Consider the following 20,645-nt stretch of genomic DNA (forward strand, 5'->3'; position numbering starts at 1 on the left):
AGTGTCTGGTGACATGCTAAGATTTTGTCTTTCTTTTATGTGCCGCTTCATCTGGTTTGTTTTGTTGATCTACAGAGTTGTTTTATGTTCGTGTTGCTGTAGATGTAATGTTCTTGTCTTATTTGTTGATTATGTCTATTGTTTAAAACAATAGAGAAAAGGAGACCATCTTTTCAAGGATATTTTATCCATGAAGGAGAAGCATCAGATGACAGCAACACGGACAGTTGAAGAAAAAGCCCAGGAGGCAGACAAGGTGTTCACCTTGCATCCTTGGATCTGCTCTTGCTTTTTCCCCTTTCCTTTATTTCTGTCCACAACATAAGATACTCCTTTTTTTATGTATCAGCGTAAATTTGTTTAGAAATACTTGTTGAGTGTTTGAAAAGTTCACTCTCCATGTATGGAAACATAGGGTCATTAGGTGAGAAACACTATATTGCAGAAGTACTTTATTTGAAAACTTACAATTTGAAATGCAGACTTATTGACCAGTTTAGGTGATTAAGTGGCCCCTATTTTTGATGTATGTGGCTGACAGCCGGGAAACCATGATTTCATGTAAAAATGCCCAGTTTACACAATGCTTGTGCAGACTGTGGTTGTGGTAAAATGACAAATTATGTGTGATTTAGGTCACCATTTTACTAATTTCATTTGGAAACTTAACATTTACATTTTTAAGATTTTTAATGGAATAAAAGGTTTTGGTGTCTCAAAGTGGGTCCCTCAGCTCACTCTCTGCTCCTGCTTGTATGAAATATCTGATATTAAAAAGGAAGTTAGCTTTCTGTTGCTTTTAAATTCTTACTATTCTGTTCCTACTGATTTTGCTTAGCCAGCTGGTCAGCCTATTATTTGCTGGGAATAGAATGCTTAGAATCTTAGTGGAGGAGATAAGCAGGCATGGATATTAGTAATTAGAAAATTTGGATACAAAGAACTAAATATTAAGAAGATGAAATACAGTGTTGTGTTAGAATGTGATTGGAAAGGCTGCTTTACCATTGTGGCCAGAGTGAGGTGGCCTTTGAGTTGAGACTTTTGGGAGGGAGGTGTACATGGGATTTTCCCATGTGTGGGGAAGAGCAAGGGTACAGCCCAAGACAGGAACTAAAATTTAAGGAACTGCAAGACCAAGTTGCGAAGGCCTAGAAAAACAGCAAAGGTCAGACTCCAGATTCTGTCAGGGTTGTAAAGACCGTATTCCTTGTTTGGAATTGTACTATAGGAGTGATGGGAAGCCATTGGAGAGCTTTAAGCGAGCTGGTGACATAACCCCATGTGTCTGGTGAGACTCCACTGGTGCTGGATGATGGATGGTTTATAGGAGGTATGAATGAGAGCAGAGTTCAGTAATGAAGAAGTATTTCTCTTCCACAAAGTCTGATTTTGTTAATCAGTAGAGTCTTATTCATAAGAACATAGAGTGGGGGAGGAGGCAAAATAAATGGAAGATGAAGCCTTGCCCTAAAGAAATTTGAGGTGTAGCTGAGGTGAAATATTTCCAGAACACTGCAAATGAGAAAGATGATGTCATGCAGCTAAATCAGGTGGCGTATTGATAGACTTTAACGGTTAGCTTGAAATCCAAAGCCAATCAGACTGTATGTAAAGTGATGGCCTCAGTATCACATGCTTTGAAGTGTTATGTAGTTTTGAAAATTTATCCACCAGAAGCAAGTCAGATGACATCATTTGATCAATTTAAAGAGACGTCCTTGTACTATTCGCATCAGGGAACTTTGGAATTTTGGTGAAGGTGTTTGAAATTGTCATTTTTCTGGGCGTCATAGTTTAGGAATGTACAATGGAAAGTAAGTGTAATAGAAAGCATTTACTCATTCATTATTGTAGAAGTTCAATTAAAATACTATGTGAGAATTAAATCTGAAATTTACCAGCTTTTAACATCCTAAATGGTTTTGTCCGCCCTTGAAGTTACTGCTTTATTCTTATTCCTTTCCAGCACATGCAGAAAAATAGATACTTATTTGACATAGTACGGGTTGTCGTAACTGCAATCATCCATTCATCCAGTCACCCAACAAACATTTATTGACCACTTACAGTGTCTCTCCCCCCAACCCCCCAGTACTACTAGTTGAAAGTGTGTTTACTGGAGTTTTTGACTTTTAATAGAATATCTTTCAAATTTCTGTCCACTGTATCTTATCTTCATTTTGCTACTAATTTTGCAGTGTTTTTGTAATCCTTAATGAATGTAAAATAAAATATTATGCAGTGGAATATAATTTGGCCAAATTTTCCATATTTCTACAATGAGTTTTATAGATAAAATAATAAAAGTAAAGTAGTTCTTTAAAAATAAATATATCAAGCTCTCAAAATGGCTTCAGCTTGAATATGAATGATTATGAGAGTAGAGCAGAAAATTGGAATCCAGATCATTTAGTCCTTAACAGGTAAATTAACACTACTGAACATCCTCTTAGGTATTGTGAGGATTATGACATACTTAATCTTGTATAAAAGATTCTCTCATGAGTAGAAATTACATAGGCTGTAATTTAAGGTACTTCTGAAGATATTTTATTGAATAATTAAATGTATTGCACTTACTTAACCTCCCCAGTGCTCTTTTATGGAGAACAATACCCTACCCTCTCCACCCACCCGACCCCCCCCCCCCCCCACCTCCGGGCCCCTAGGGATGGTGTAATTATGGGGATTGTAATTAAGCTGAATCACTCTAGAAGCTTGTTTTTCTCTCCTGAATATTGCGAGTGATTACGCTCCTCACCCTCATTTCATTGTCCCTACTCCTGACCCCTCTAAGTGCACTGTCCCAAGGAGCGTCCCAGAAATATCCCTCATTCATTTATCTACTTACCTCAAAGATCTCTGAGCAGGGCGATGTTAGGAGGCCCTCTTCCACACTCTGACACGAGGGGGAGCTTTGTGGTGACTCTGTACTGTTGGCATTACAGGTACTTGGGACAGTCCCCAGATTTCCTGTTGTGCCCTCAGGCAGGTTACACCATTGCCTAAGGGCCAGAAATGTGAAGGTCAAATTCCACCTTAATAGTTTTTCAGGGACAGATAATTTTCACATGGCTCACTTCTGAGTTTGTCTTCCTATTTAGAATTTTTTCTTTACCTGTTTAAAAAAAATACTTTCATTTCGTGGCATATTTAGCATGTCTGAGGGAACTTCTGTGGTTGCTGTCAAAGCACTTGTACAGAAATTGAGAATGGTTTGAAGAAGAGATAGTAGGAGCTGGACTAGTAGGGAAGGTCATCTACAAAATGCAGAATATTAAATGGACCTCAGAGAGATGACAAAATCTGCAAGGCCAGAGCGCCTAGGGAATGGCATTGGAGGCAGGAGGGTAGCATTACCCAAACTCTAACACAAGAGTAGGCACGGCGAGTGCAGAGGCCACTGAAGAGGCCATTCGGCACAGGAAGAGGTGCAGGCGAAGGAACTACCTCAAGAATATACGAAATAGTATTTGATGGGTGGTGGGTCAGTCATGCTCCGTTTGTGATAAAGCTTCAGTGATAAGCCAAGGAGTTTCAGCTGGTTTCTGTAGGTTGAATCTATCCAAGATCTCAAGCAAAGTGGAAAGCTGGCATTCAGGCAAACCACCACGTACGCCTGCCGCAGAATATTTCAGAATCCTTGCCTTTCTTTCCGTTCATGCTGTTCTGTGATTCTTTCTTGTGTAACCTTCCCTTTCTTTCAATAGGTCACTGCTGTCTGTCCTGACTTACTGCTAATACTTTGCTCTTCCTTCTCTGACTTCTCCAGAGCCTAGAAGAGGAGATAACATCACTTTTGTTTAGTGAAAAGGGCTTTTCTGATAGCATGAGAGCCACCTTCACCTCAGCCACCACTTGGACAGCAGAGGGCGCTGTTGTGAACTGTAATGCACCTTCTGAAAAGCTTTCTTCCTCGCCCTTCTCACAGTTGCCTGAGGTGCATTTTACTTTGTTTCCCCTGTTTTTAAAAGCCACATACGAGAGTAATTTTTACTTTTTTGGATATTTAGGAACCTTTTCATCCAGTGCTTTCATTGGTAAAATTAACCCTTCCTAGGAGAAACATTCAAGAAAAGACAGAATTTGGACATGAAGAAAAGATTGAGATTGGATGTTTCTCCTGCTGCTTTTGCTCCCCACACCTCACAAGTCTGCCTAAATTCAGAGAATCATTAATTATTAATTAATCGCTAAGGCCCAGAGTCTGAGTTACTATGCAGAAGGAAAACCCCAACCAATTAGAAGCTAAATATGTTTTGCAGGAACATTTTCAAGGACTAAATGTTTTTCAGGCATCTTCTGATGGCATATTATTTTAAAAATTCTGTTTATATGAAAAAATTTGAAGTGCCTGCCATACTCAGTGAAATAATTATTTTAATATTTTGGACTGACCCAAAGGGATTCCCTGAACTTGGGCAGAACCCATCTGGACATTTGAGGTTAAGTAATCCTGGTAATTCACTGACCTGTAATATCAATGAAGTGTCTGCGTTAGAGATGTTCTGATTACTAGATGTCTTTGAAGAAGTTTGCAAGTGGTGAAATGTTACTCAGTTACCAAAATAGTTTCAGAACATCTGAAAGCTCTGGGTTTTCAGTAAAACTGGAAGGAATGCTCTCTTTTTCTGTCAGTAACATGATTTACATAGTATTAATTTTGAACAATGAAAATATGCTCTTACCATGCATCTAAGAATAATAGTGCAGATCAAAGAGAGTGTGTGAGTATATATTGATAGGTGCTGCCAGGTGTTTGTCTTTTCAGACCTTTACTCATGGTTATCTATGTCATTAGGGCAGACAAACATGGGATCCTGCTGTCTGTTAAAGGAACAGCTTTTATATAGTTAGTGTCTTGACAATTTCACAAGGTTCATTTCTGCCCACAAGATTGAGAGGTGCAATGTCTGTTTACATTCAGCATGGAGATGTTTTCTTTCATAAGTAGGTCTACTGTCTCTAGCTGAATTATTTTTAAGTTAGATTATAGGCTATAGTGCCACTTGAATGTCCAGAGTTGGAAGGTCTTTATTTGTGTCAGTGTAAAGTAGTCTTTTTTATAAGTTACAGGAAAATTGTAAGCTTTAAAACAAAGTCTTTAGTAGGAAAGTTTCTACACTAGTTATCAATGCCAGAGCATAGTAATTTATTTTATTAATGCATTTGATCAACAGGTATTTGTTTAAGATTTAGATATTGTACTGCTCAACTAGAATGAATCTCTCAAGAAGTAGATGTCTGGAGGGGGCAGGAATAAGCATCTCAGATAATAAACTTGGTTTATTTCCATTTTTAAAGATGCTAGTGGAGCAACTAAATTCAAAGAGAAAACACTTGGAGCTGCCATTGACACCTACCCTTATGCTATAATATCCCTTTTGCTTGTCTGTAAGACAGCTTGAGATATTAATAACTGTTTCTGAAATGACACCATTCTTTTGTTAATAGCTGAGACCACCTATAATTTTGCCAATTAAGACCGTTTTTTAAACAAGCCAGCAAAACAAACCCCATCAATACTATATTCATTGAGGAATCCAGATTTCAGGACAGGCTTTATAATCTAATTAAAATTACAATTATTTGTTGAGTAGGTTTTAGACGTTTTATAATTTAAACTTTAAAATGTCAGTAAGCTTTGGTATAATTACATTTTCTCCCCTAGCTTTTCCACTATATCAGTAGAGCCTATAGGTGTAAATATAAGAAAAGCATTTCATCTCTTTGGGAGGATGCTGGCTGTGTGTGTGTGTGTGTGTGTGTGTGTGTGTGTGTGTGTGTGTGTGTGTTTCTGTTTCCTTTTGTATGCCTTTTGCATTTGTCTGGATTGTCTTTCACGTGACCCTGAGCAAAGATTTTGTAGATGTTGATTCTCGCTGTTATTGTCTTTGCGGTGTTGGCTGTTTGTTTTGGTGGGTGTTGAGGTAAAACTGTATTGATTTTGTGTCCTCGGTTGCTTTTTGTTTCGCAGAAACGTGCTCCTGCGTCTGAAGGGCCTTGCACTGGAGCCAGTGATGCTGTTAAGGTTCTCCCCTTTTCCATGTTAACACCATCGCCTGACCTTTCTGATCCCTGTCACATTCTCCCCGCTTCCCTTTCAGTCAGCCATCATCACCATTGTTTTCCTCCATGACATGAACCTACCATCAGTTAATTTTGGTTTCCATCGTTTTTATTTATTTATATATTTTGTTTTTTCCCTCATCCATTTTTTTTTTGTACAGAGTTCACATGAGACTCTGAATGTAGTGGAGGAGAAGAAGCAGGCAGAGGTTGGGAAAGACGAAAGAGTAATCACAGAAGAAATGAACGGTAAAGAGATATCACCTGGGAGTGGTCCTGGGGAGACTCGTAAGGTGGAGCCTCTGACACAGAAAGACTCCACCTCCCTGTCTTCTGAGAGCAGCAGCAGCGAGAGCGAGGAGGATGAAGTGGGAGAGTACCGGCCCCACCACCGAGTGACCGAGGGCACCATCAGGGAAGAGCAGGAGGAGTACGGAGGAGAGGTGGAGGAGGAACCCCGCCGAGCAGCCAAGGTAGTGGAGCGGGAGGAGCCAGTGCCAGCGGCCAGCCCCGTCAGACACGTGGGGGCCAGTGTGAGCGCAGTAGAGACAGGGACCCAGGAGGACGTAGTGACCCCAAAGGAGCCCGCAGAGAGGAGCGCGCGCCAGGGCGCTGTCCAGCAAGGCCTGGATGAAGAGACGGAGGAAGAGCTGCACAGAGTTAACGGAGAGGTGGCTCATGTTGACGTTGATGTTTTGCCACAAATAATTTGTTGTTCAGAGGTAAATTGGACGCCCAAGTGGGAGCTAACTAGAGCTGTCTCTCAGGTGGAGAGCACCTGTCTTTCTTCTACTGCTGTCCTCCCAGTTCGCCTTCAGCTTTTCCAACAAGATGCTGATTTTTTTCTCTCCTGGGAGGAAGTGGGAAAGCACGCGGCTTTGTAGATTCTCTGCCACCTCGGGTCATGGTGTCTAGCTTCTGTCCTACAACTGGATCACCTGATAGAGTAAACTTTCCTACAACAACCTTGCCATTTTTTTCTTGTCATTGCACTTTTACATTTCCTTTGCATGTTTTTGATGTTTTCAGCTGTTTGTCTTTGGTTGCTCTGCTTTCTCATGCTAAATGCCTTCTTTGTTGGTTTAGATAGAAAATTGTCTATGTGACTTGGAAAATAGTGTGAGTGTGCATGCTGTTGGTGTCCTGAGTTTGACTTTTTGTCTCATTCTCTTCAACTTTAGATGTTTAGAAAATATCATCAGGTTCTCATTACCATGGGCTCTAAATTCAGCATCTGGCAGTGATGAAAACAGTACCTCTTGACTATCACTGTGATGTCTGTTTTCAGGTTCCAGGAGACGGTTTGGTCAAGAGTGTTTTCTTTCTTTCTAGGTAGCCAGAGCCTAGACTGTTTAGTAGGAGGATGCTCTCCTTTTTCCATTCTGTGCTACCATCAATTCTGGATTATTTGCAAGTTGATTATACGTTTTGTGGATTACCTACAGTCTGTATAAATCTTCCCTGTTTTCTTTTCAAGAAAGAACTTTGCACATGCATATTAGGTCTTCATCGCTAGGTGTAGTGTCTTGGAATTGGGAGTTAAGTTAGGGTGAGGGAGGGTTTACTGCCAATGAGAATGTTTCTTGATTTCTAAAATGCCCCCAATGTAGGGATTATCTGTATTTGCTCTCTTTGATGAGCTGGGAAGTTAAGTAACTTTGTCTTGAAATAATTAAATGGATTTTTACTATGTTATTTTTAAACTGTTTCATTTCAGAGAAGACATTTCAAGAGTCTTTAAATGCTCTGAACTATCATTTTCTGCATTAACATATCATTGTTCTTCTTTAAATAATTATACAGGGAAATTTTCTCTCAAAGTCCTGGTAGTATTTTGGTAACAGTAGAGACTGGTGTTATCTGTTAAACACACGTGCTCAGCAGACAGACTGTCCTGTTACCAGGCCATGAGCCTCTCCTTTAATATTTTTAATTTTTCTAAGTATGAATGCAACATTGGTTGAGTAATTCTAGATATAGTAGTTTAATTTATGTAATACAGAAGAGACATGGCAAGTTTTAGACAAGTATAATTGAAAACAATCGTAACTGAAGATACTCTTTCTGAAAATGGGATCTCCTCGTTAATAGGGCTGAAGAGGCATTTGGGGGTAAAGAGCAAATCTTAGCCTACCAGCTGGTGTGGGATTAAAGGCAGTGAGCCTTCTCACAAACCTTGTGGGTCTTTAAACTGCAGTAAAAAATTGAGGCAGGTCACTTCATATAGTTCATTCTGTTTTGTTCTTGTCAATTTTATCATTATATCCCCAAAGCTAAAGTTTATATATCACATCATGCTTGACACATAAGCAGTTGGGACTGTCATAATTTGAAGCTTACCTTAATTTAGGGAGCCATTATGGTAGTGTATTCTTCATATATGTATATATATATATATATATATATATGCATGTGTATGTATATACATATATTTGAAGAAAAATGTTTTTTGTGTGTGTCTTAGAGTATTTACTTTCACCCTTTTGTGCATGAGTGTGTGTTTGTATATATTTTTTTACTATTATTTTTGAAGGTTCCATTAAGCACTTTTACTTCATTTCTGCTAGAATTCATTTTTCCCTTCCTTTCCACCTCAGCCACCAGTGGTAAAAACAGAGATGGTAACAATTTCTGATGCCTCACAAAGGACAGAAATCTCCACCAAGGAAGTACCTATTGTCCAAACTGAGACCAAAACCATCACATACGAGTCTCCACAGGTATAAAAACTCTAGATGTGGACTATTTGAGTGCTTTTACTTCGTCTGTTTCCTCTTTCATCTCTCCTTCTCCTAGCTTACGTGTTTCTGACTTTGATGTAGCTTTCTGTATCTCTGTTTTATAACTGTACTTCAGCAACATAACTTGGTTGCTTCCTAGATTGAAACAGAGAGCTGCAATCAAATTGGTGGCCCAGTAATTATGAGGAGAAGGCATACATTTGATTATCTAGGGCAGGCAGTACCAGTCTTGTTCAGATTATTATAAGCCATTTCTGGCTCAATGTATCCAAGAATGTTTATGCACACTTGGGAAACAGATCATCTTACAGAGTTTAATAGATCTGATGTAACTTGTGAATTAGTAGGATTTAGGCTCTCCCCTGACCCCCATCCCCTGCAGACTCCATGAAGACAGATCCAGTCAACTCCCTCTTCCTTCCAAGTACACACACATCTGCGATTATTATTTTCTGAAAACATATGCCATCATTCTTATGTAAACATGCTGTGTGTCTAAATGACCAGATTTTTGTGTTTGATTTTAGATATTCAGACATTGATTCTGTACATATGTGAAGTAAACATTAAGATGTCTAAACTTAAGGGTAACAAAAAAAGTGGAAAGTATTTGTCGTTTCAGAATGGAACCATTTAGAAATTTGTACTACTTTTCTTGACTGAGGAGTTTAGTGTTCTATAGTAGGATTGTACCATGGTGGAGGGTGACAGATTATTGCCCTCTCAAAGTCTTTTTTAAAAGGTTTAATTTGTGTGTGCCAGAAACATTCCTCAAAATTATTTTAGATATGCTATCCATATATGTGTGTAGAACCCATACCAGCACAGATGGGTTTCTTGTGAATGGATTTGGTTGGGAAGCATGTACTAGTGTCTGTATTGTGGCAAGTGCCATCACAAAGAAATAGAGGTGCGTGACCCAAGCTTGAGAGAGTGCTTCTTAATTTACAGTCTAAAAGGCTCTGGGCTTGGCAGTTATTCCCATTTGTCAGTATCAGGAAATGGAGACAGGTATGTTTGGTAAGTCTGCTAATGTTAACGTAAGCTCTTAGGCTATCAGTTTGCTTCATATTTCCTCTGGTAAACTCTAGGACTTTCTACCTTTTCTAGTATCAAAGCAAACAAAACCTAGTTAGATATATGCATGAGATTTATATGTGCTATGTTTATAGAAAGCACATAGGTGCATATAAATTGAAATTATATGCCCATATATATGCTCACCACACAAATTATTACAGGAATAATGTTACTTTAAAAAAGTCTAGAGATAGCAAATAACCAAATCACTCAAGTTTATTCTTTGCAGTCAGGTTCTGTTGCTTAGTGATCTTAGAAAATGTTTATCTATTTTTACCCACGTGTGCTTAAATAAAAAAAAACAAAAAACCCAGCACTTCTGGTCACTGTGGCAGCTTGTCTGCCTGGTTCTCCAGTTTCTTTTTCTAGCTTCTGTTAATGGCCTTCAGTCAGATTCTCTCATGACTCCTTTGTAGCTTTCAGTCCCACCTGCTACTTCCTTTCTGCCTTTTTTCTCTCTCCCTGGGGTTTGCTTTTCCACAGCATTTAACCTTTCCTTGCCTTTACTCTGTTTGAATGCTGGCTACCTCCTGGTCAGTAAAGCACCACTACAGATGTGCAAAGGGAGGCAGATAGTATGTATCATCTGCCAGTTGCCAAGATTTTAAAAGATGCCTATTTGTTGGGGAGGGGTCTTCTCTGACAACAAAATGGAGGTTAAGCATTACTTTGTGTTTTTCCCCCAATTACCCAAAGATTGATGGCGGGGCTGGTGGCGACTCGGGGACATTACTGACAGCACAAACCATCACATCTGAGTCCGTGTCAACAACGACAACCACTCACATCACCAAGGTAAAGCCAGCCAGGGGGAGCCTAAGAAGGATCTTCTCTGAATTGTTTCTTTGTTCCTGTACACACTTCAAAGTAATACACAGACAGTGGCAGTGGAATAAAAATGCCTGGACTTAAATTATCCAAGAAATTGGGCTGCATTGAAAAATATATTTAAACCAAATTACAGTTTTATAAAGTACAAGGGGGTAAAAATATGTTACAGATAGCTGTACCTAAGACAACTACAGGAGCAGAGAGAATTTAATGAAAGTGGAGGCACAGGTTTGATAAGTACAAGCGAAGCCCTCCTGACAGAAGCAAGTGAATGAAGACCATCATTCAGAATTTTCAACAAGTTGTTCAAATAATGTAAAATTCCTCTCATTGACTTGAGATACTGGTATGTTGATCTGGGGCATTTTCTGGATCCTTCCTTAAATGGTTGCGCCAGATGAACAGTGATTGTCCAGGTGTGGTCCTGAACTAGCGGCAGCAGGCTGCTGTCGTGACTGTCGGCAGCATGAGTGCTGAGGCCCAGTCCAGGTCTGCAGAAATCCTCCAGGTGGCACTGCTGTGTGCTGTAGTCCTCGGTCTTCTGACTCCAGTGTTGCTTTCCAGTGTTTCCTTGAGCTTCTCCTTCCCACATTTGGTTAGTGCTTGATGGTCTTAAATGTATCCCTCGTGCCCTCCTCGCCTCCTGTTGCAACAAAAAGCTTTGTGAATTAAAAAAGCCGCATAAATGCAAGATGATATTAGTGTTCATTTTAAGCATATTCAGGTTTTAAAGGCTAGTGATAAACCTTGTTTCTTACAGTAACATGCTATCACTTCTGACTTAGTGTATATTTCATCAGTTAATGTGTAATTTATCAGTGGTAGAGATTGGGTGTTCGCTTTCTCAGGAATGAATGGTATTTGCTCATTGGGTAAAATGTCGCAGCCATATGTTCTCTGCAGCCTCTCTCATGCCTCAGGCTCTGCCAGCTTGCCCCAAGCCAGAAGAAGAACTGTGTGCGCCAGTGCACCTGGGAGCGCCTGCCTGTGGGCCCCTCACACAGCCTAGTTCAGCCACGCTCCATGTCCACGTGCATAACTGCATGCAGAAGCTGAAACCAAGTCAGACATTGAATGGAAATCTATATATCACCCACACCCATCTTCCCAAATCCATTTAACCCAAATCCAAAGTCCTGTTTTTTATTATTGCACTAAACCAAATGAACAAAATCACCAAATAGAGGACTGTGACAGGAACCAAGCAGTCAAAAGTGTGTGACGTTAAGCATTTCCCAAACTTAAGCCAGATCCCTAAATTGTTAAAATTCCATGTAATCTATGTAAACCAAATGATTATTTTTTCTTTCTCTTTTCAAAAGTTGGGCAACTGGGATTAAAGAATGCTAGAAACTGTAGTGGAATGTCCCAGTAGAACTATTTGGTTTAAATGGCATCTGTCCCATCTTAATCTCACCTGAATCTTAATAAATCAGTTTTAAGGCTGCTTTCAGTTGAGAAATTCTTATGGGTGCTACAACTTTAACAATAGGATTCTTTATTGAGCTTAAAAATGAGGTTTTTAGTGCATCAGCTTTCCCTGCTCAGTGTTCATGGCCTTTGGATGATCAGAAGGCCTAGGTGTGTTACCTTGCTCTTTTCTCTGGTTATGTGTAAACATGCTTTAGTGATTGCTGTTCTTCCCCTCCTTTTCTTTCTTTATGACCTTTAGACAGTAAAAGGTGGAATATCTGAAACACGAATTGAAAAGCGCATCGTGATCACAGGAGATGCAGATATTGATCATGACCAGGTAAAGACCTGAGGTTTGGGTTCTGAAACTGGCCGTGTTTATTGTCTAAGTTTGGCAGCTGTCATCGTGTCACGACCCGATGGCAAACCCTTCTCCCAGTGTCTCCTGGATGAATCCACCATCTCATCCGGGCATAAAGACACTTCACAGCCCAGACACAGCCCACCCTTTCAGCTCTCCTAACCCTAAGTCATCATCAAACAGGGATTGTTCTTTATTTCCCCCTGGCCTCACATGAACTTTTCAGTGAAAATAATCAAGAGCATGCCTAGCAACCATTAGGTATTCACTTGGGCCTGGTTTAAAGGCAAGTCATCAATTACTAAAAAACGAATGATGGTTTAATGGCATTGGCTTCCAAAAAAATAAGAAAAGCCACTAAATGTGACTGATGCCTACTTTTAATGTTTTTCTTTCTAAAATACTTTTAAGTATTTTAAATTACAGTATTATATAAATTGGGCTATTCACCACTAGGGGTTTTTCTATAATTATACTAATAATTGAGGGGTGGGAAAAGGAAATCCAAAGTCGCTTACAAAGTAACAATTTACATATATTCAGAAAAAAAAATTAAAAGAATTGTGCTTCCGTTCTAATGTTAAGTTGAGCAGAATGCATGACTTAAAAAAAAAGCCAGGATGAATGGAGCTGCTGGAGACATTGAGAGTAACTTCAATTTTAGACTGCAGACCCAAGCGATGATGAGAACTTTCTGTTTCATTATTTTCGGAGTTATTTTAGCTCAGCTTTAACAGTGACCATGCTGTTTTCCTTTTACAAAAACTTGAAGAAAAGGAAATGTTCAGTTGACCATCTCAGCTGGGGAGTAGGAACAAATGATAGTTACCCAACTTTGAACAGAATATTGAACTCAGGCAAGAGAATTTTAGAGAATACAATTTCTTCTTTAAGAAAGGTTCATTATGTGGCCAAAAAGAAAATGGTTTTCTTCTATGCCTAAAAAGAAATTTACTGTTTTTTTAAAATTTTGCTTACATATTTAGTAATGTATTTTTTGTCTTAATTCCTTGAGAGTTTTAGAGGACAAAGGTTGCTGTAACTCTGAATTTTGACTAAGCAGTTGAGAGTCCTAGTAGATTACCAGTGCACGTGTCTATTTACCACTGGAAAATGAATTACCCTCTGTGGAAATCAAACCTCAGTTTCCCATAGAGAATATTTATTCTGCTTTTCTTTACTGGGACAGTTTTGAGTTCCTCTGACCTTACGGTGTAGTAAACCCTATTCTTAGTCTTTTTTCTCTGTAACTCTGACTCAGCAAGGATTTATTGAGTTCCTCATGTGCTAGGCAGGAGCCCACATGCTTTGGCATGGTAGAAAGTGAAAGATGTGGTTTTCACCCAGATTTGTCTCCTCTGCTCTCTCTCCACTGAGCCTATACCCTTTCAGGCTTTAAAATGCCACTTTTCCCTTGAGGATTTACACACGGATTTTCTTTTATGTTCATTCTTTTGCCTTCTGGCCTTTTTCACCCAAAACTCAAAACTAGGTAGTACTACTTCTGAAAGACAAATGTTAAAAACGTAGTCTGAAATGTAAAGTACCAAAGTTAGCACATACTCTTAACTCTTCCATTAGAAAAAAAAGTCAGGATGATGTGCAGCTTTAACTGTTGCTACACAGCTTGTTTGTACGATATTGCATTTCAGCCCATTTTAAAACCAAGGTCAGATATCCAAATGAAGAGAATAGATATTTAACTTGTGCATAACTTATTCATGTTCAGTTATAAGATGGTATCAACTATTCTAGGTATATTTAATTGTGGCTGTCGGTGTGCTTGTCACCAGGTGCTCATGCTGAGTTCATGTTTTCCGTGAAGCCTGTAATGAGTTGACAGAGCTATTTAAAATTAGAGGAAAATCACTTCCCTGCCCAAAACTGATGTTGATCATGGAGTGACTGTACTATCATTGACATCTTTTTCAGTTACTTGTGTGTATTAAAGGAATGTTAGTAGTGGAAGGAAACCCTTCATCTGAGCAAGGTATACAAAAAAATCTCTGTGTTGCCAAATTGAAGAGAGACACGCTTTTCTAGAAGTTTGCTTTGCAGAATCTTCACCCTGTGCTAGGCAAGCCACTCGGAGCTCCATTCCAGGGAGGAGTAACCCACACTGCAGTTGCTCACCAGAGTGCATTGCTCTCTAATGAAATACTTTCCCAGTTTGGCTGTATGCAATGAGAGTTCTGTCATCGCCTTCACTGTTACCATAATAATTAACCTTTTTGTATAATATTTAATTTCATGTACAGATACTGTGGACAGAACAGAGGTAGTAGAAACTGATTTCATATGTACTTGAAGGTAATTGTAGCAGTTTTTAGTTTTCTCTTCTTCTCTGCTAATCAAAGCGTGTTTCACATGTGCTGTCTTCCCTTGGGTGTCATTTATATTTCCTCTTGGACAGTTAAGCTGGTTGATGTAGGCAGACCTTTGTAATGAACACAAATTCAAGGTATCTGGTCAGTTGTCTGGAGCTACATTTGGCTCCATGAGATCTGTGCTTTCCCAAATTAGATTCCACAAACTAATGTGGAATAGACAGTTTTGACTGTTCTAATCTCGTAGCTCCCTTTACAGGCACACACAGATTTAGAGCCACTCAGCGGTAGTCGGCCCCCTTCTCCATCTGTAGCGCAGTCGTGGAAGCACTTTCTGCCCTTCTCTGAGATAAGGTCCCTGTTCTCCTGGCTCCACTTTCACCCTTCATCCTTTCTGCTTTCCCCACTGGACAAACCGTTGTGCTGCTGCTCAAATTGGAGGGTCCCTGTCTTGAGTTCTGTCCTGACATGGGTGGGGGTGCCAGAGTTCGCTCCTTAGTGGGAATTTAAGCACTGTGAAGTGTCTTCCTAGCTTCTGTGTAAAAAACTTTTGGTATAAAAATGATTTCTTCCTTTGCAGCTTTACCTTTTTTTGTGGTATGAGGCTCAGAGTTTTGCTCAGTAACCTTCCAGCTGACAGAAACTATACTGCAAAGAAGAAATGCAGTTGTCCCTGTAGGCAGGTGTCAGAGCCACAGGAAAAATTGTGCTGCTGCTTTCAAATACATAGTTTTCTTGTTGGGTGTGGTTCTGCCTGTCCTAGCAGACTTTCTTTTTTGTTTTTGAACTCTTGCCTGGATTTTGAATGCTCTTCTCTGTTGTTTTCTTTTACTTTCTCCCAAAGACATCTTTGAACATCTCTACCTTCTATAAAATAGGGTCTTCCCACTTTACAACAACACTCATATACAATGTACTTTCTGATAAAACAGGGAGAAACATTGAACCAGTGGAGGGCACCCTAGGTCCTACTCCTGCCCACTGGCAGGAGGGCCTGGAGAAGGTGGACCTATTGACCTTGTGCCTTCAGTGTTTCCAACTGGAAACTGGAGATCTCTACTTTGTAATCTAAAGACTAGTCTGTCTCTGTTCCTCAAATTACAGTGTGTCATTGCTACTGCAGTTGTTACTGTTCTATGCCCTAGCAGTTTATAGATATCTTTCTTGCATTATTTTAGCTCAGCAAGACATTTTGCCTCTTAACAATTACTGAGAGCCTAAGATGGCAAGAATGAGCAGGGCCTGGCCCTGTGCCTCAGGGATTGAGGCAGTTGGCTAATCGCAAGTATCATTTGAGGTTTAGGTCAAGTGCTATGCTGGGTGCTCTACACCATCCCTCCAACCTGTGAAATGAACCTTAAAGTGATCTTTACAACCTTAGCATTAGTCTCAGGTTACAGGTGAGAATATGAAGGTCAGAATCCTGTTTTCAGTTCTCATAGTGAGTGCAAGGCTAGGATTCAGAGCCAGCATGTTTCTTCTATATGTATCATTATTTAAAAATGGACTGGAGAAGTAGGAAATTTGTAGAAATAAGAAGCAGTTTCTAAAATGAACAATGAGCCCATTTCAAATCTACCTGCTTCCTCAAATAAAGCAATGAAACCATCTTGGTCTGAGACGGAGTCCTGTCGATCAGTGTGCTTCTGTGTTGCCATACCAAGAAGGGGCCTAGTGCTCCACTCACGTTGCTCTCCCTTGACCCTGGCAGGCACTGGCCCAGGCCATCAGGGAAGCCAGAGAGCAGCACCCTGACATGTCGGTCACCAGAGTGGTGGTACATAAAGAAACCGAGCTGGAGGAAGGAGAAGATTAAGGTAAGAGGGTCTGTGTCATCTGGGGTCTTTTTTTTGACTGTTCTGCACTCCTGCCCCTGCTAAGGGATGTGAAACACACTTCTGCGTCACAGCATTTCTCTCTCCCGTAAGCCATTTGACTTTATAGATTTTAATATCCCCAAGTATATCTGCTTAGGTTAATGCATATAATTACATAAACTCTGTTAACTGATGGGCATGTGTGTTAATAACTGCCATGTATTGAGGGGACATTTCTGTGTTGCTTTACTCTTTATAAAGCACAATAGTGGAAGTTATCTTAATTAGTGTTCACCTTTGAGGAAGGTGCTATTATTGCCTTCATTTAGAATAGTTTTATTGTAGAGGGCACAAAGGGGAGATGAATTAAATGTCTTAAATACAGACATTAAAAATTGTATATTAGAAATGAGCCATAAAAGAAAAAATTGTATACGAAAGTTTATATAGTTTGACTTTATAAAACTTAAATCAAACCAACCAAAACAGTAGCAAAGGATAAATGACAAAGTTTAATATTCCTGACAGAGAAAGGATTAATGTCCTGAATATACTAAAAATTCATATGTGTCAACAAAAAATTTAAACACTTAAGTAGAAAAATAGGCAGAGGACTAATAAGCAAGTAAACCAGGTAGAAACTAAGTGAGCAATAAAAAATGTTCAGCCTCCCATTGCTTAAATCAGTTCAAATTAAAAATTCAGTGTACAAGTTTTCACTTACAAGTCTGGTGAAGTTTATGTTTTTAGCCATTGTTGGGGAGCTTGTGGGAGGAAATATACTCATGCTGCTGTACAAATTAACAGTATTTCCTGGAGGGCAATTTGGCAAAAACCCACATTAAACATTCCTACCATTTAAACCACTGTTAGGAATTTATCTCAGACAATCAGAGATGTATACAGTGATTTACCCAGAAGAGTATTTATCACATTTTTATATATATATTAGCAAAAAAGTTTGAAACAGTCTAAATGGCCAACAGTAGGACCTGGTTATACATTATGCTGCTTCCATGTGATGACTAAATATGGCCATGAAAAATTATATTAAACAATTCTTAATGAAATGAGTAATTGTTCATAATTGTGTATGCGTTAGGGTTTTAAAAAGTAGGCTTTATCACACAGTACAAGTACTAAGATTGCTTTTTTGTTTTTAAAATGATCTCTGCATCCATCAGTTAATAGATAGATACCCCACTGGGATGGCTGGTCACAGAACACACACGTTTTCATGGCAAATCCAAGTGCTTTCCCATCAAGAGGGAGAGGTCCTACCATTGCACAGGCTCCCCTCAGACTTTTTAATTTTTGCCTGTCTGATAGATATAAAATGATGCATAACTTTTTTTCTGGTTAATTCTTGATAGAATCTGGGTACTAATGCTGGGCCAATTTTATGTGTTACAAATATCTGGGTTTATGCTTTGTCTTTTATCATTAATACAGTTCAATATAGTTATTACTTTATTGAATATAGTTATTAATATAGTTAATAGTCTAATTATTAAGCTTTCCTTTATGACCTTTGCTGTTTCTTGAGTGTTAAAGGTATTTTCGATCCAGAAAGTTTATCAGTGTTGCCTTCTATATATTAACCTTTAATCCACCAGAAGTCTTTAATTCATTGTTTTTTTCTGTGTGGTGAGAACACAGATCTGTTCCTTCCCTGTATAAGCAGCCAGTGTTCCAGCAGTGTTCATTGAAGAGCCTGTCCTTCCCCCTCTAAACCACGGGGCATGTATGAAGTTTCTGGGCAGTCTGATTTCTCTCATCCCTGCGTCTATCCTGCTCCAGTACCATGCTGTCTAAATTACTATAGCTTTAAAATGAGTTCTGGTATCTGGTAGAATGGGTCTCCCCAGTTGTGTTCTTTTTCTTCAGGAGTATCTTGGTTATTCTGGGCTCTTTCTGTTCCATATAAATGTCAGAATAAGACTATTGGGTTCTAAGATAAACCCAGTGGTATTTTAATTGGAATTTCATCCATTCTATAGCTCATATAGTGAGAATTACACCTTTATGATATTAAGTCATCTTTTCCACAAACATGAAATGTCTCCATTTGCATAGGTCTTCTATAATGTCATTCAGTAAACTGTAAAATTTTTTTACCCAAAAGAGGTCTTATAGATCTTTTCTACCTATTCCTGCTATAGGGAGATACAGTTGACTTTCCAATGTTGGTCTTATATCTAAATCTTAGTCTTTGTATTTCAACAGAGGGTATATAAAGGGCCTACAAGAAATTATTTAAAATTTTAGTACAAACACACTATCTGTTAACCTGAATAAACATGCTGTGTTATTTGCAAGGCTGAGGACATTCTTAGCTAGGAGTCAGAAGATCAAGTGCTGTGTTTTAATCTTGCCAGATTTCAAGCTATGTGACACTGAGTAGTTCAGTGGGGCTGGTACAATCTATTTTTCCAACTCATAGGACTTTATTATAAGGATATAGTAAGATAATGAACGAGAAAATCAGTGTTACAAAGTGTAGAATACTGCATATTTCTCTAAATTCTATGAATCAGTTATCAGGAATATAAGATTAAAAATTAGTTGCCACTATAAGCATTACCAACACCTTTTTGTAGCACTTAAAAAGTTTTAAAATGAATTAATTACATCAGATTTCCTGGCACCTTAGGTTCATTTTTGCAGTGGACATGTGCATACACAGCATTTGAAGTTTGCCTGTCACAGAGCCATCTTTTTTTATAAGCAGTCTTGTTAAACAGATTTAGGAAGTTAAAGTATAAATGTAAGGTGAGCAAACTAGATAAATTTGGAGAGATTTATTCATCCATTCATACAATATTTAATGAGTGCCAAAATGTGCCAGGGTACGGCTAGGCATCAAGGATGTGAAATGTCAAATTGGTAGACAAAACAAATGTGTTCCCTTTCCTCGTGAAGGTTCAGGAAAAGGAAGGTTCTGCCCCAGGAGGGGAGGTGTAAATACTAACAAACCAAATGCAGTTGCAAATCTGATAAATGCTCTGCAGAAAATACTGTAGTATGAGAGAACAAAGCAGGGGACTCGAACTATTAGAAATTAAACCCATTACTTGAAAAACAAAGTTTGAGGTTGAAATCTGAAGGACAAATAGGAGTTCCTTCAGTGTCGCAAAGTGATTTTAGCGTCTCCACCTTCCCAACTGGCTGCAGCTTATTTTTGAAACATATCCTTTGCTGGTGACTGTCAGGGCTGGAAAGTATGTGTTTGTACTGCTTCAGATACCCGCCGGCTGCCCTGCCAGGATCCCACAGAGGCAGCGGATGGGCCGAAGCAATGAGCAGGACCAGGACAGTATCCGTATGTATGTCAGAAAAGGAGAATAAATAACCATTTGTGGTGAATCTGTCCCATCTCCCTTTATCAGACATGAGAAGTTCTCCTGGTCTGCCTTGACCTCTTCCTTTGGAGTAGCTCTGATTTTTTGATGCAACACTGAAAGTAGGTGAGAGGGGCAAACAGAAAGCTGGTCAGGGACTGCACCTCCCGGGTCTGCCTTTCTCAGCCGGTGTCTGGCCAGCTGCAAGGCCGGGGAGCAGACTGCCGACTTGGTGAGAGAACACCCAGAGCTCAGAGAAGCACTCCTCTGAATCTCTGTGACTCTTCTGCCCTCTTGAGGACTTCTCCCTCCCGCCGTTTTCTTACATGCATAGTTATGAGCCCTACAAGGACGCAGAATGTTAACTGACCTTGTCAGCACGGGGTGGGGTCCCAGATAGTCGTGATCAGGAGGGAGAGGAGTCCAGGCGTGGTGGTGGTCTCTGTCTGTGTGGCTTTGGAAAGAAAGAGCTCCCAGAGGGGCAGCTCATGGCTGTGCCTCAGTTGGCTCATGGCTGTGCTTCAGTTGGCACTGTGGGCTCTCGGAACCCAGACTTTAAATGCTCTCAGCCCCCTAAGTCCTGAGTAATCACCGACGTAGGGTAAAGGAGGGATTGACGCCACCTCTTGTGAAAGCACTGAGCAGCCAAAGGATGAAGTGAT

The 20,645-nt window shown here is 39.6% G+C and overlaps 1 protein-coding gene across 15 annotated transcripts in view; it reads left to right on the forward strand.

Annotated features, from left to right (window-relative positions):
• The window catches only part of EPB41L2 (erythrocyte membrane protein band 4.1 like 2), a 198,467-nt gene that overhangs the window by 164,688 nt on the left and 13,134 nt on the right, over positions 1-20,645 (forward strand). For 7 of the 15 annotated variants that reach the window (XM_036903790.2, XM_036903796.2, XM_036903799.2 and 4 more), the window contains 8 exons: positions 155-256; positions 3,776-3,943; positions 5,981-6,034; positions 6,234-6,794; positions 8,670-8,792; positions 10,590-10,688; positions 12,397-12,477; positions 16,537-16,642. In XM_036903790.2, coding sequence (XP_036759685.2) covers positions 155-256; positions 3,776-3,943; positions 5,981-6,034; positions 6,234-6,794; positions 8,670-8,792; positions 10,590-10,688; positions 12,397-12,477; positions 16,537-16,641 — 1,293 coding nt within the window. In that variant the 3' untranslated portion in view covers position 16,642. Of the gene's footprint in view, positions 1-154; positions 257-3,775; positions 3,944-5,980; positions 6,035-6,233; positions 6,795-8,669; positions 8,793-10,589; positions 10,689-12,396; positions 12,478-16,536; positions 16,651-20,645 lie in introns of all 15 variants that reach the window. The other 8 variants (XM_036903803.2, XM_036903805.2, XM_036903806.2 and 5 more) reach the window with 6 other exon arrangements.

The sequence above is a fragment of the Manis pentadactyla genome, chromosome 12, assembly GCF_030020395.1.
Source record: "Manis pentadactyla isolate mManPen7 chromosome 12, mManPen7.hap1, whole genome shotgun sequence".
In the NCBI taxonomy this organism is placed as follows: Eukaryota; Metazoa; Chordata; class Mammalia; order Pholidota; family Manidae; genus Manis; species Manis pentadactyla.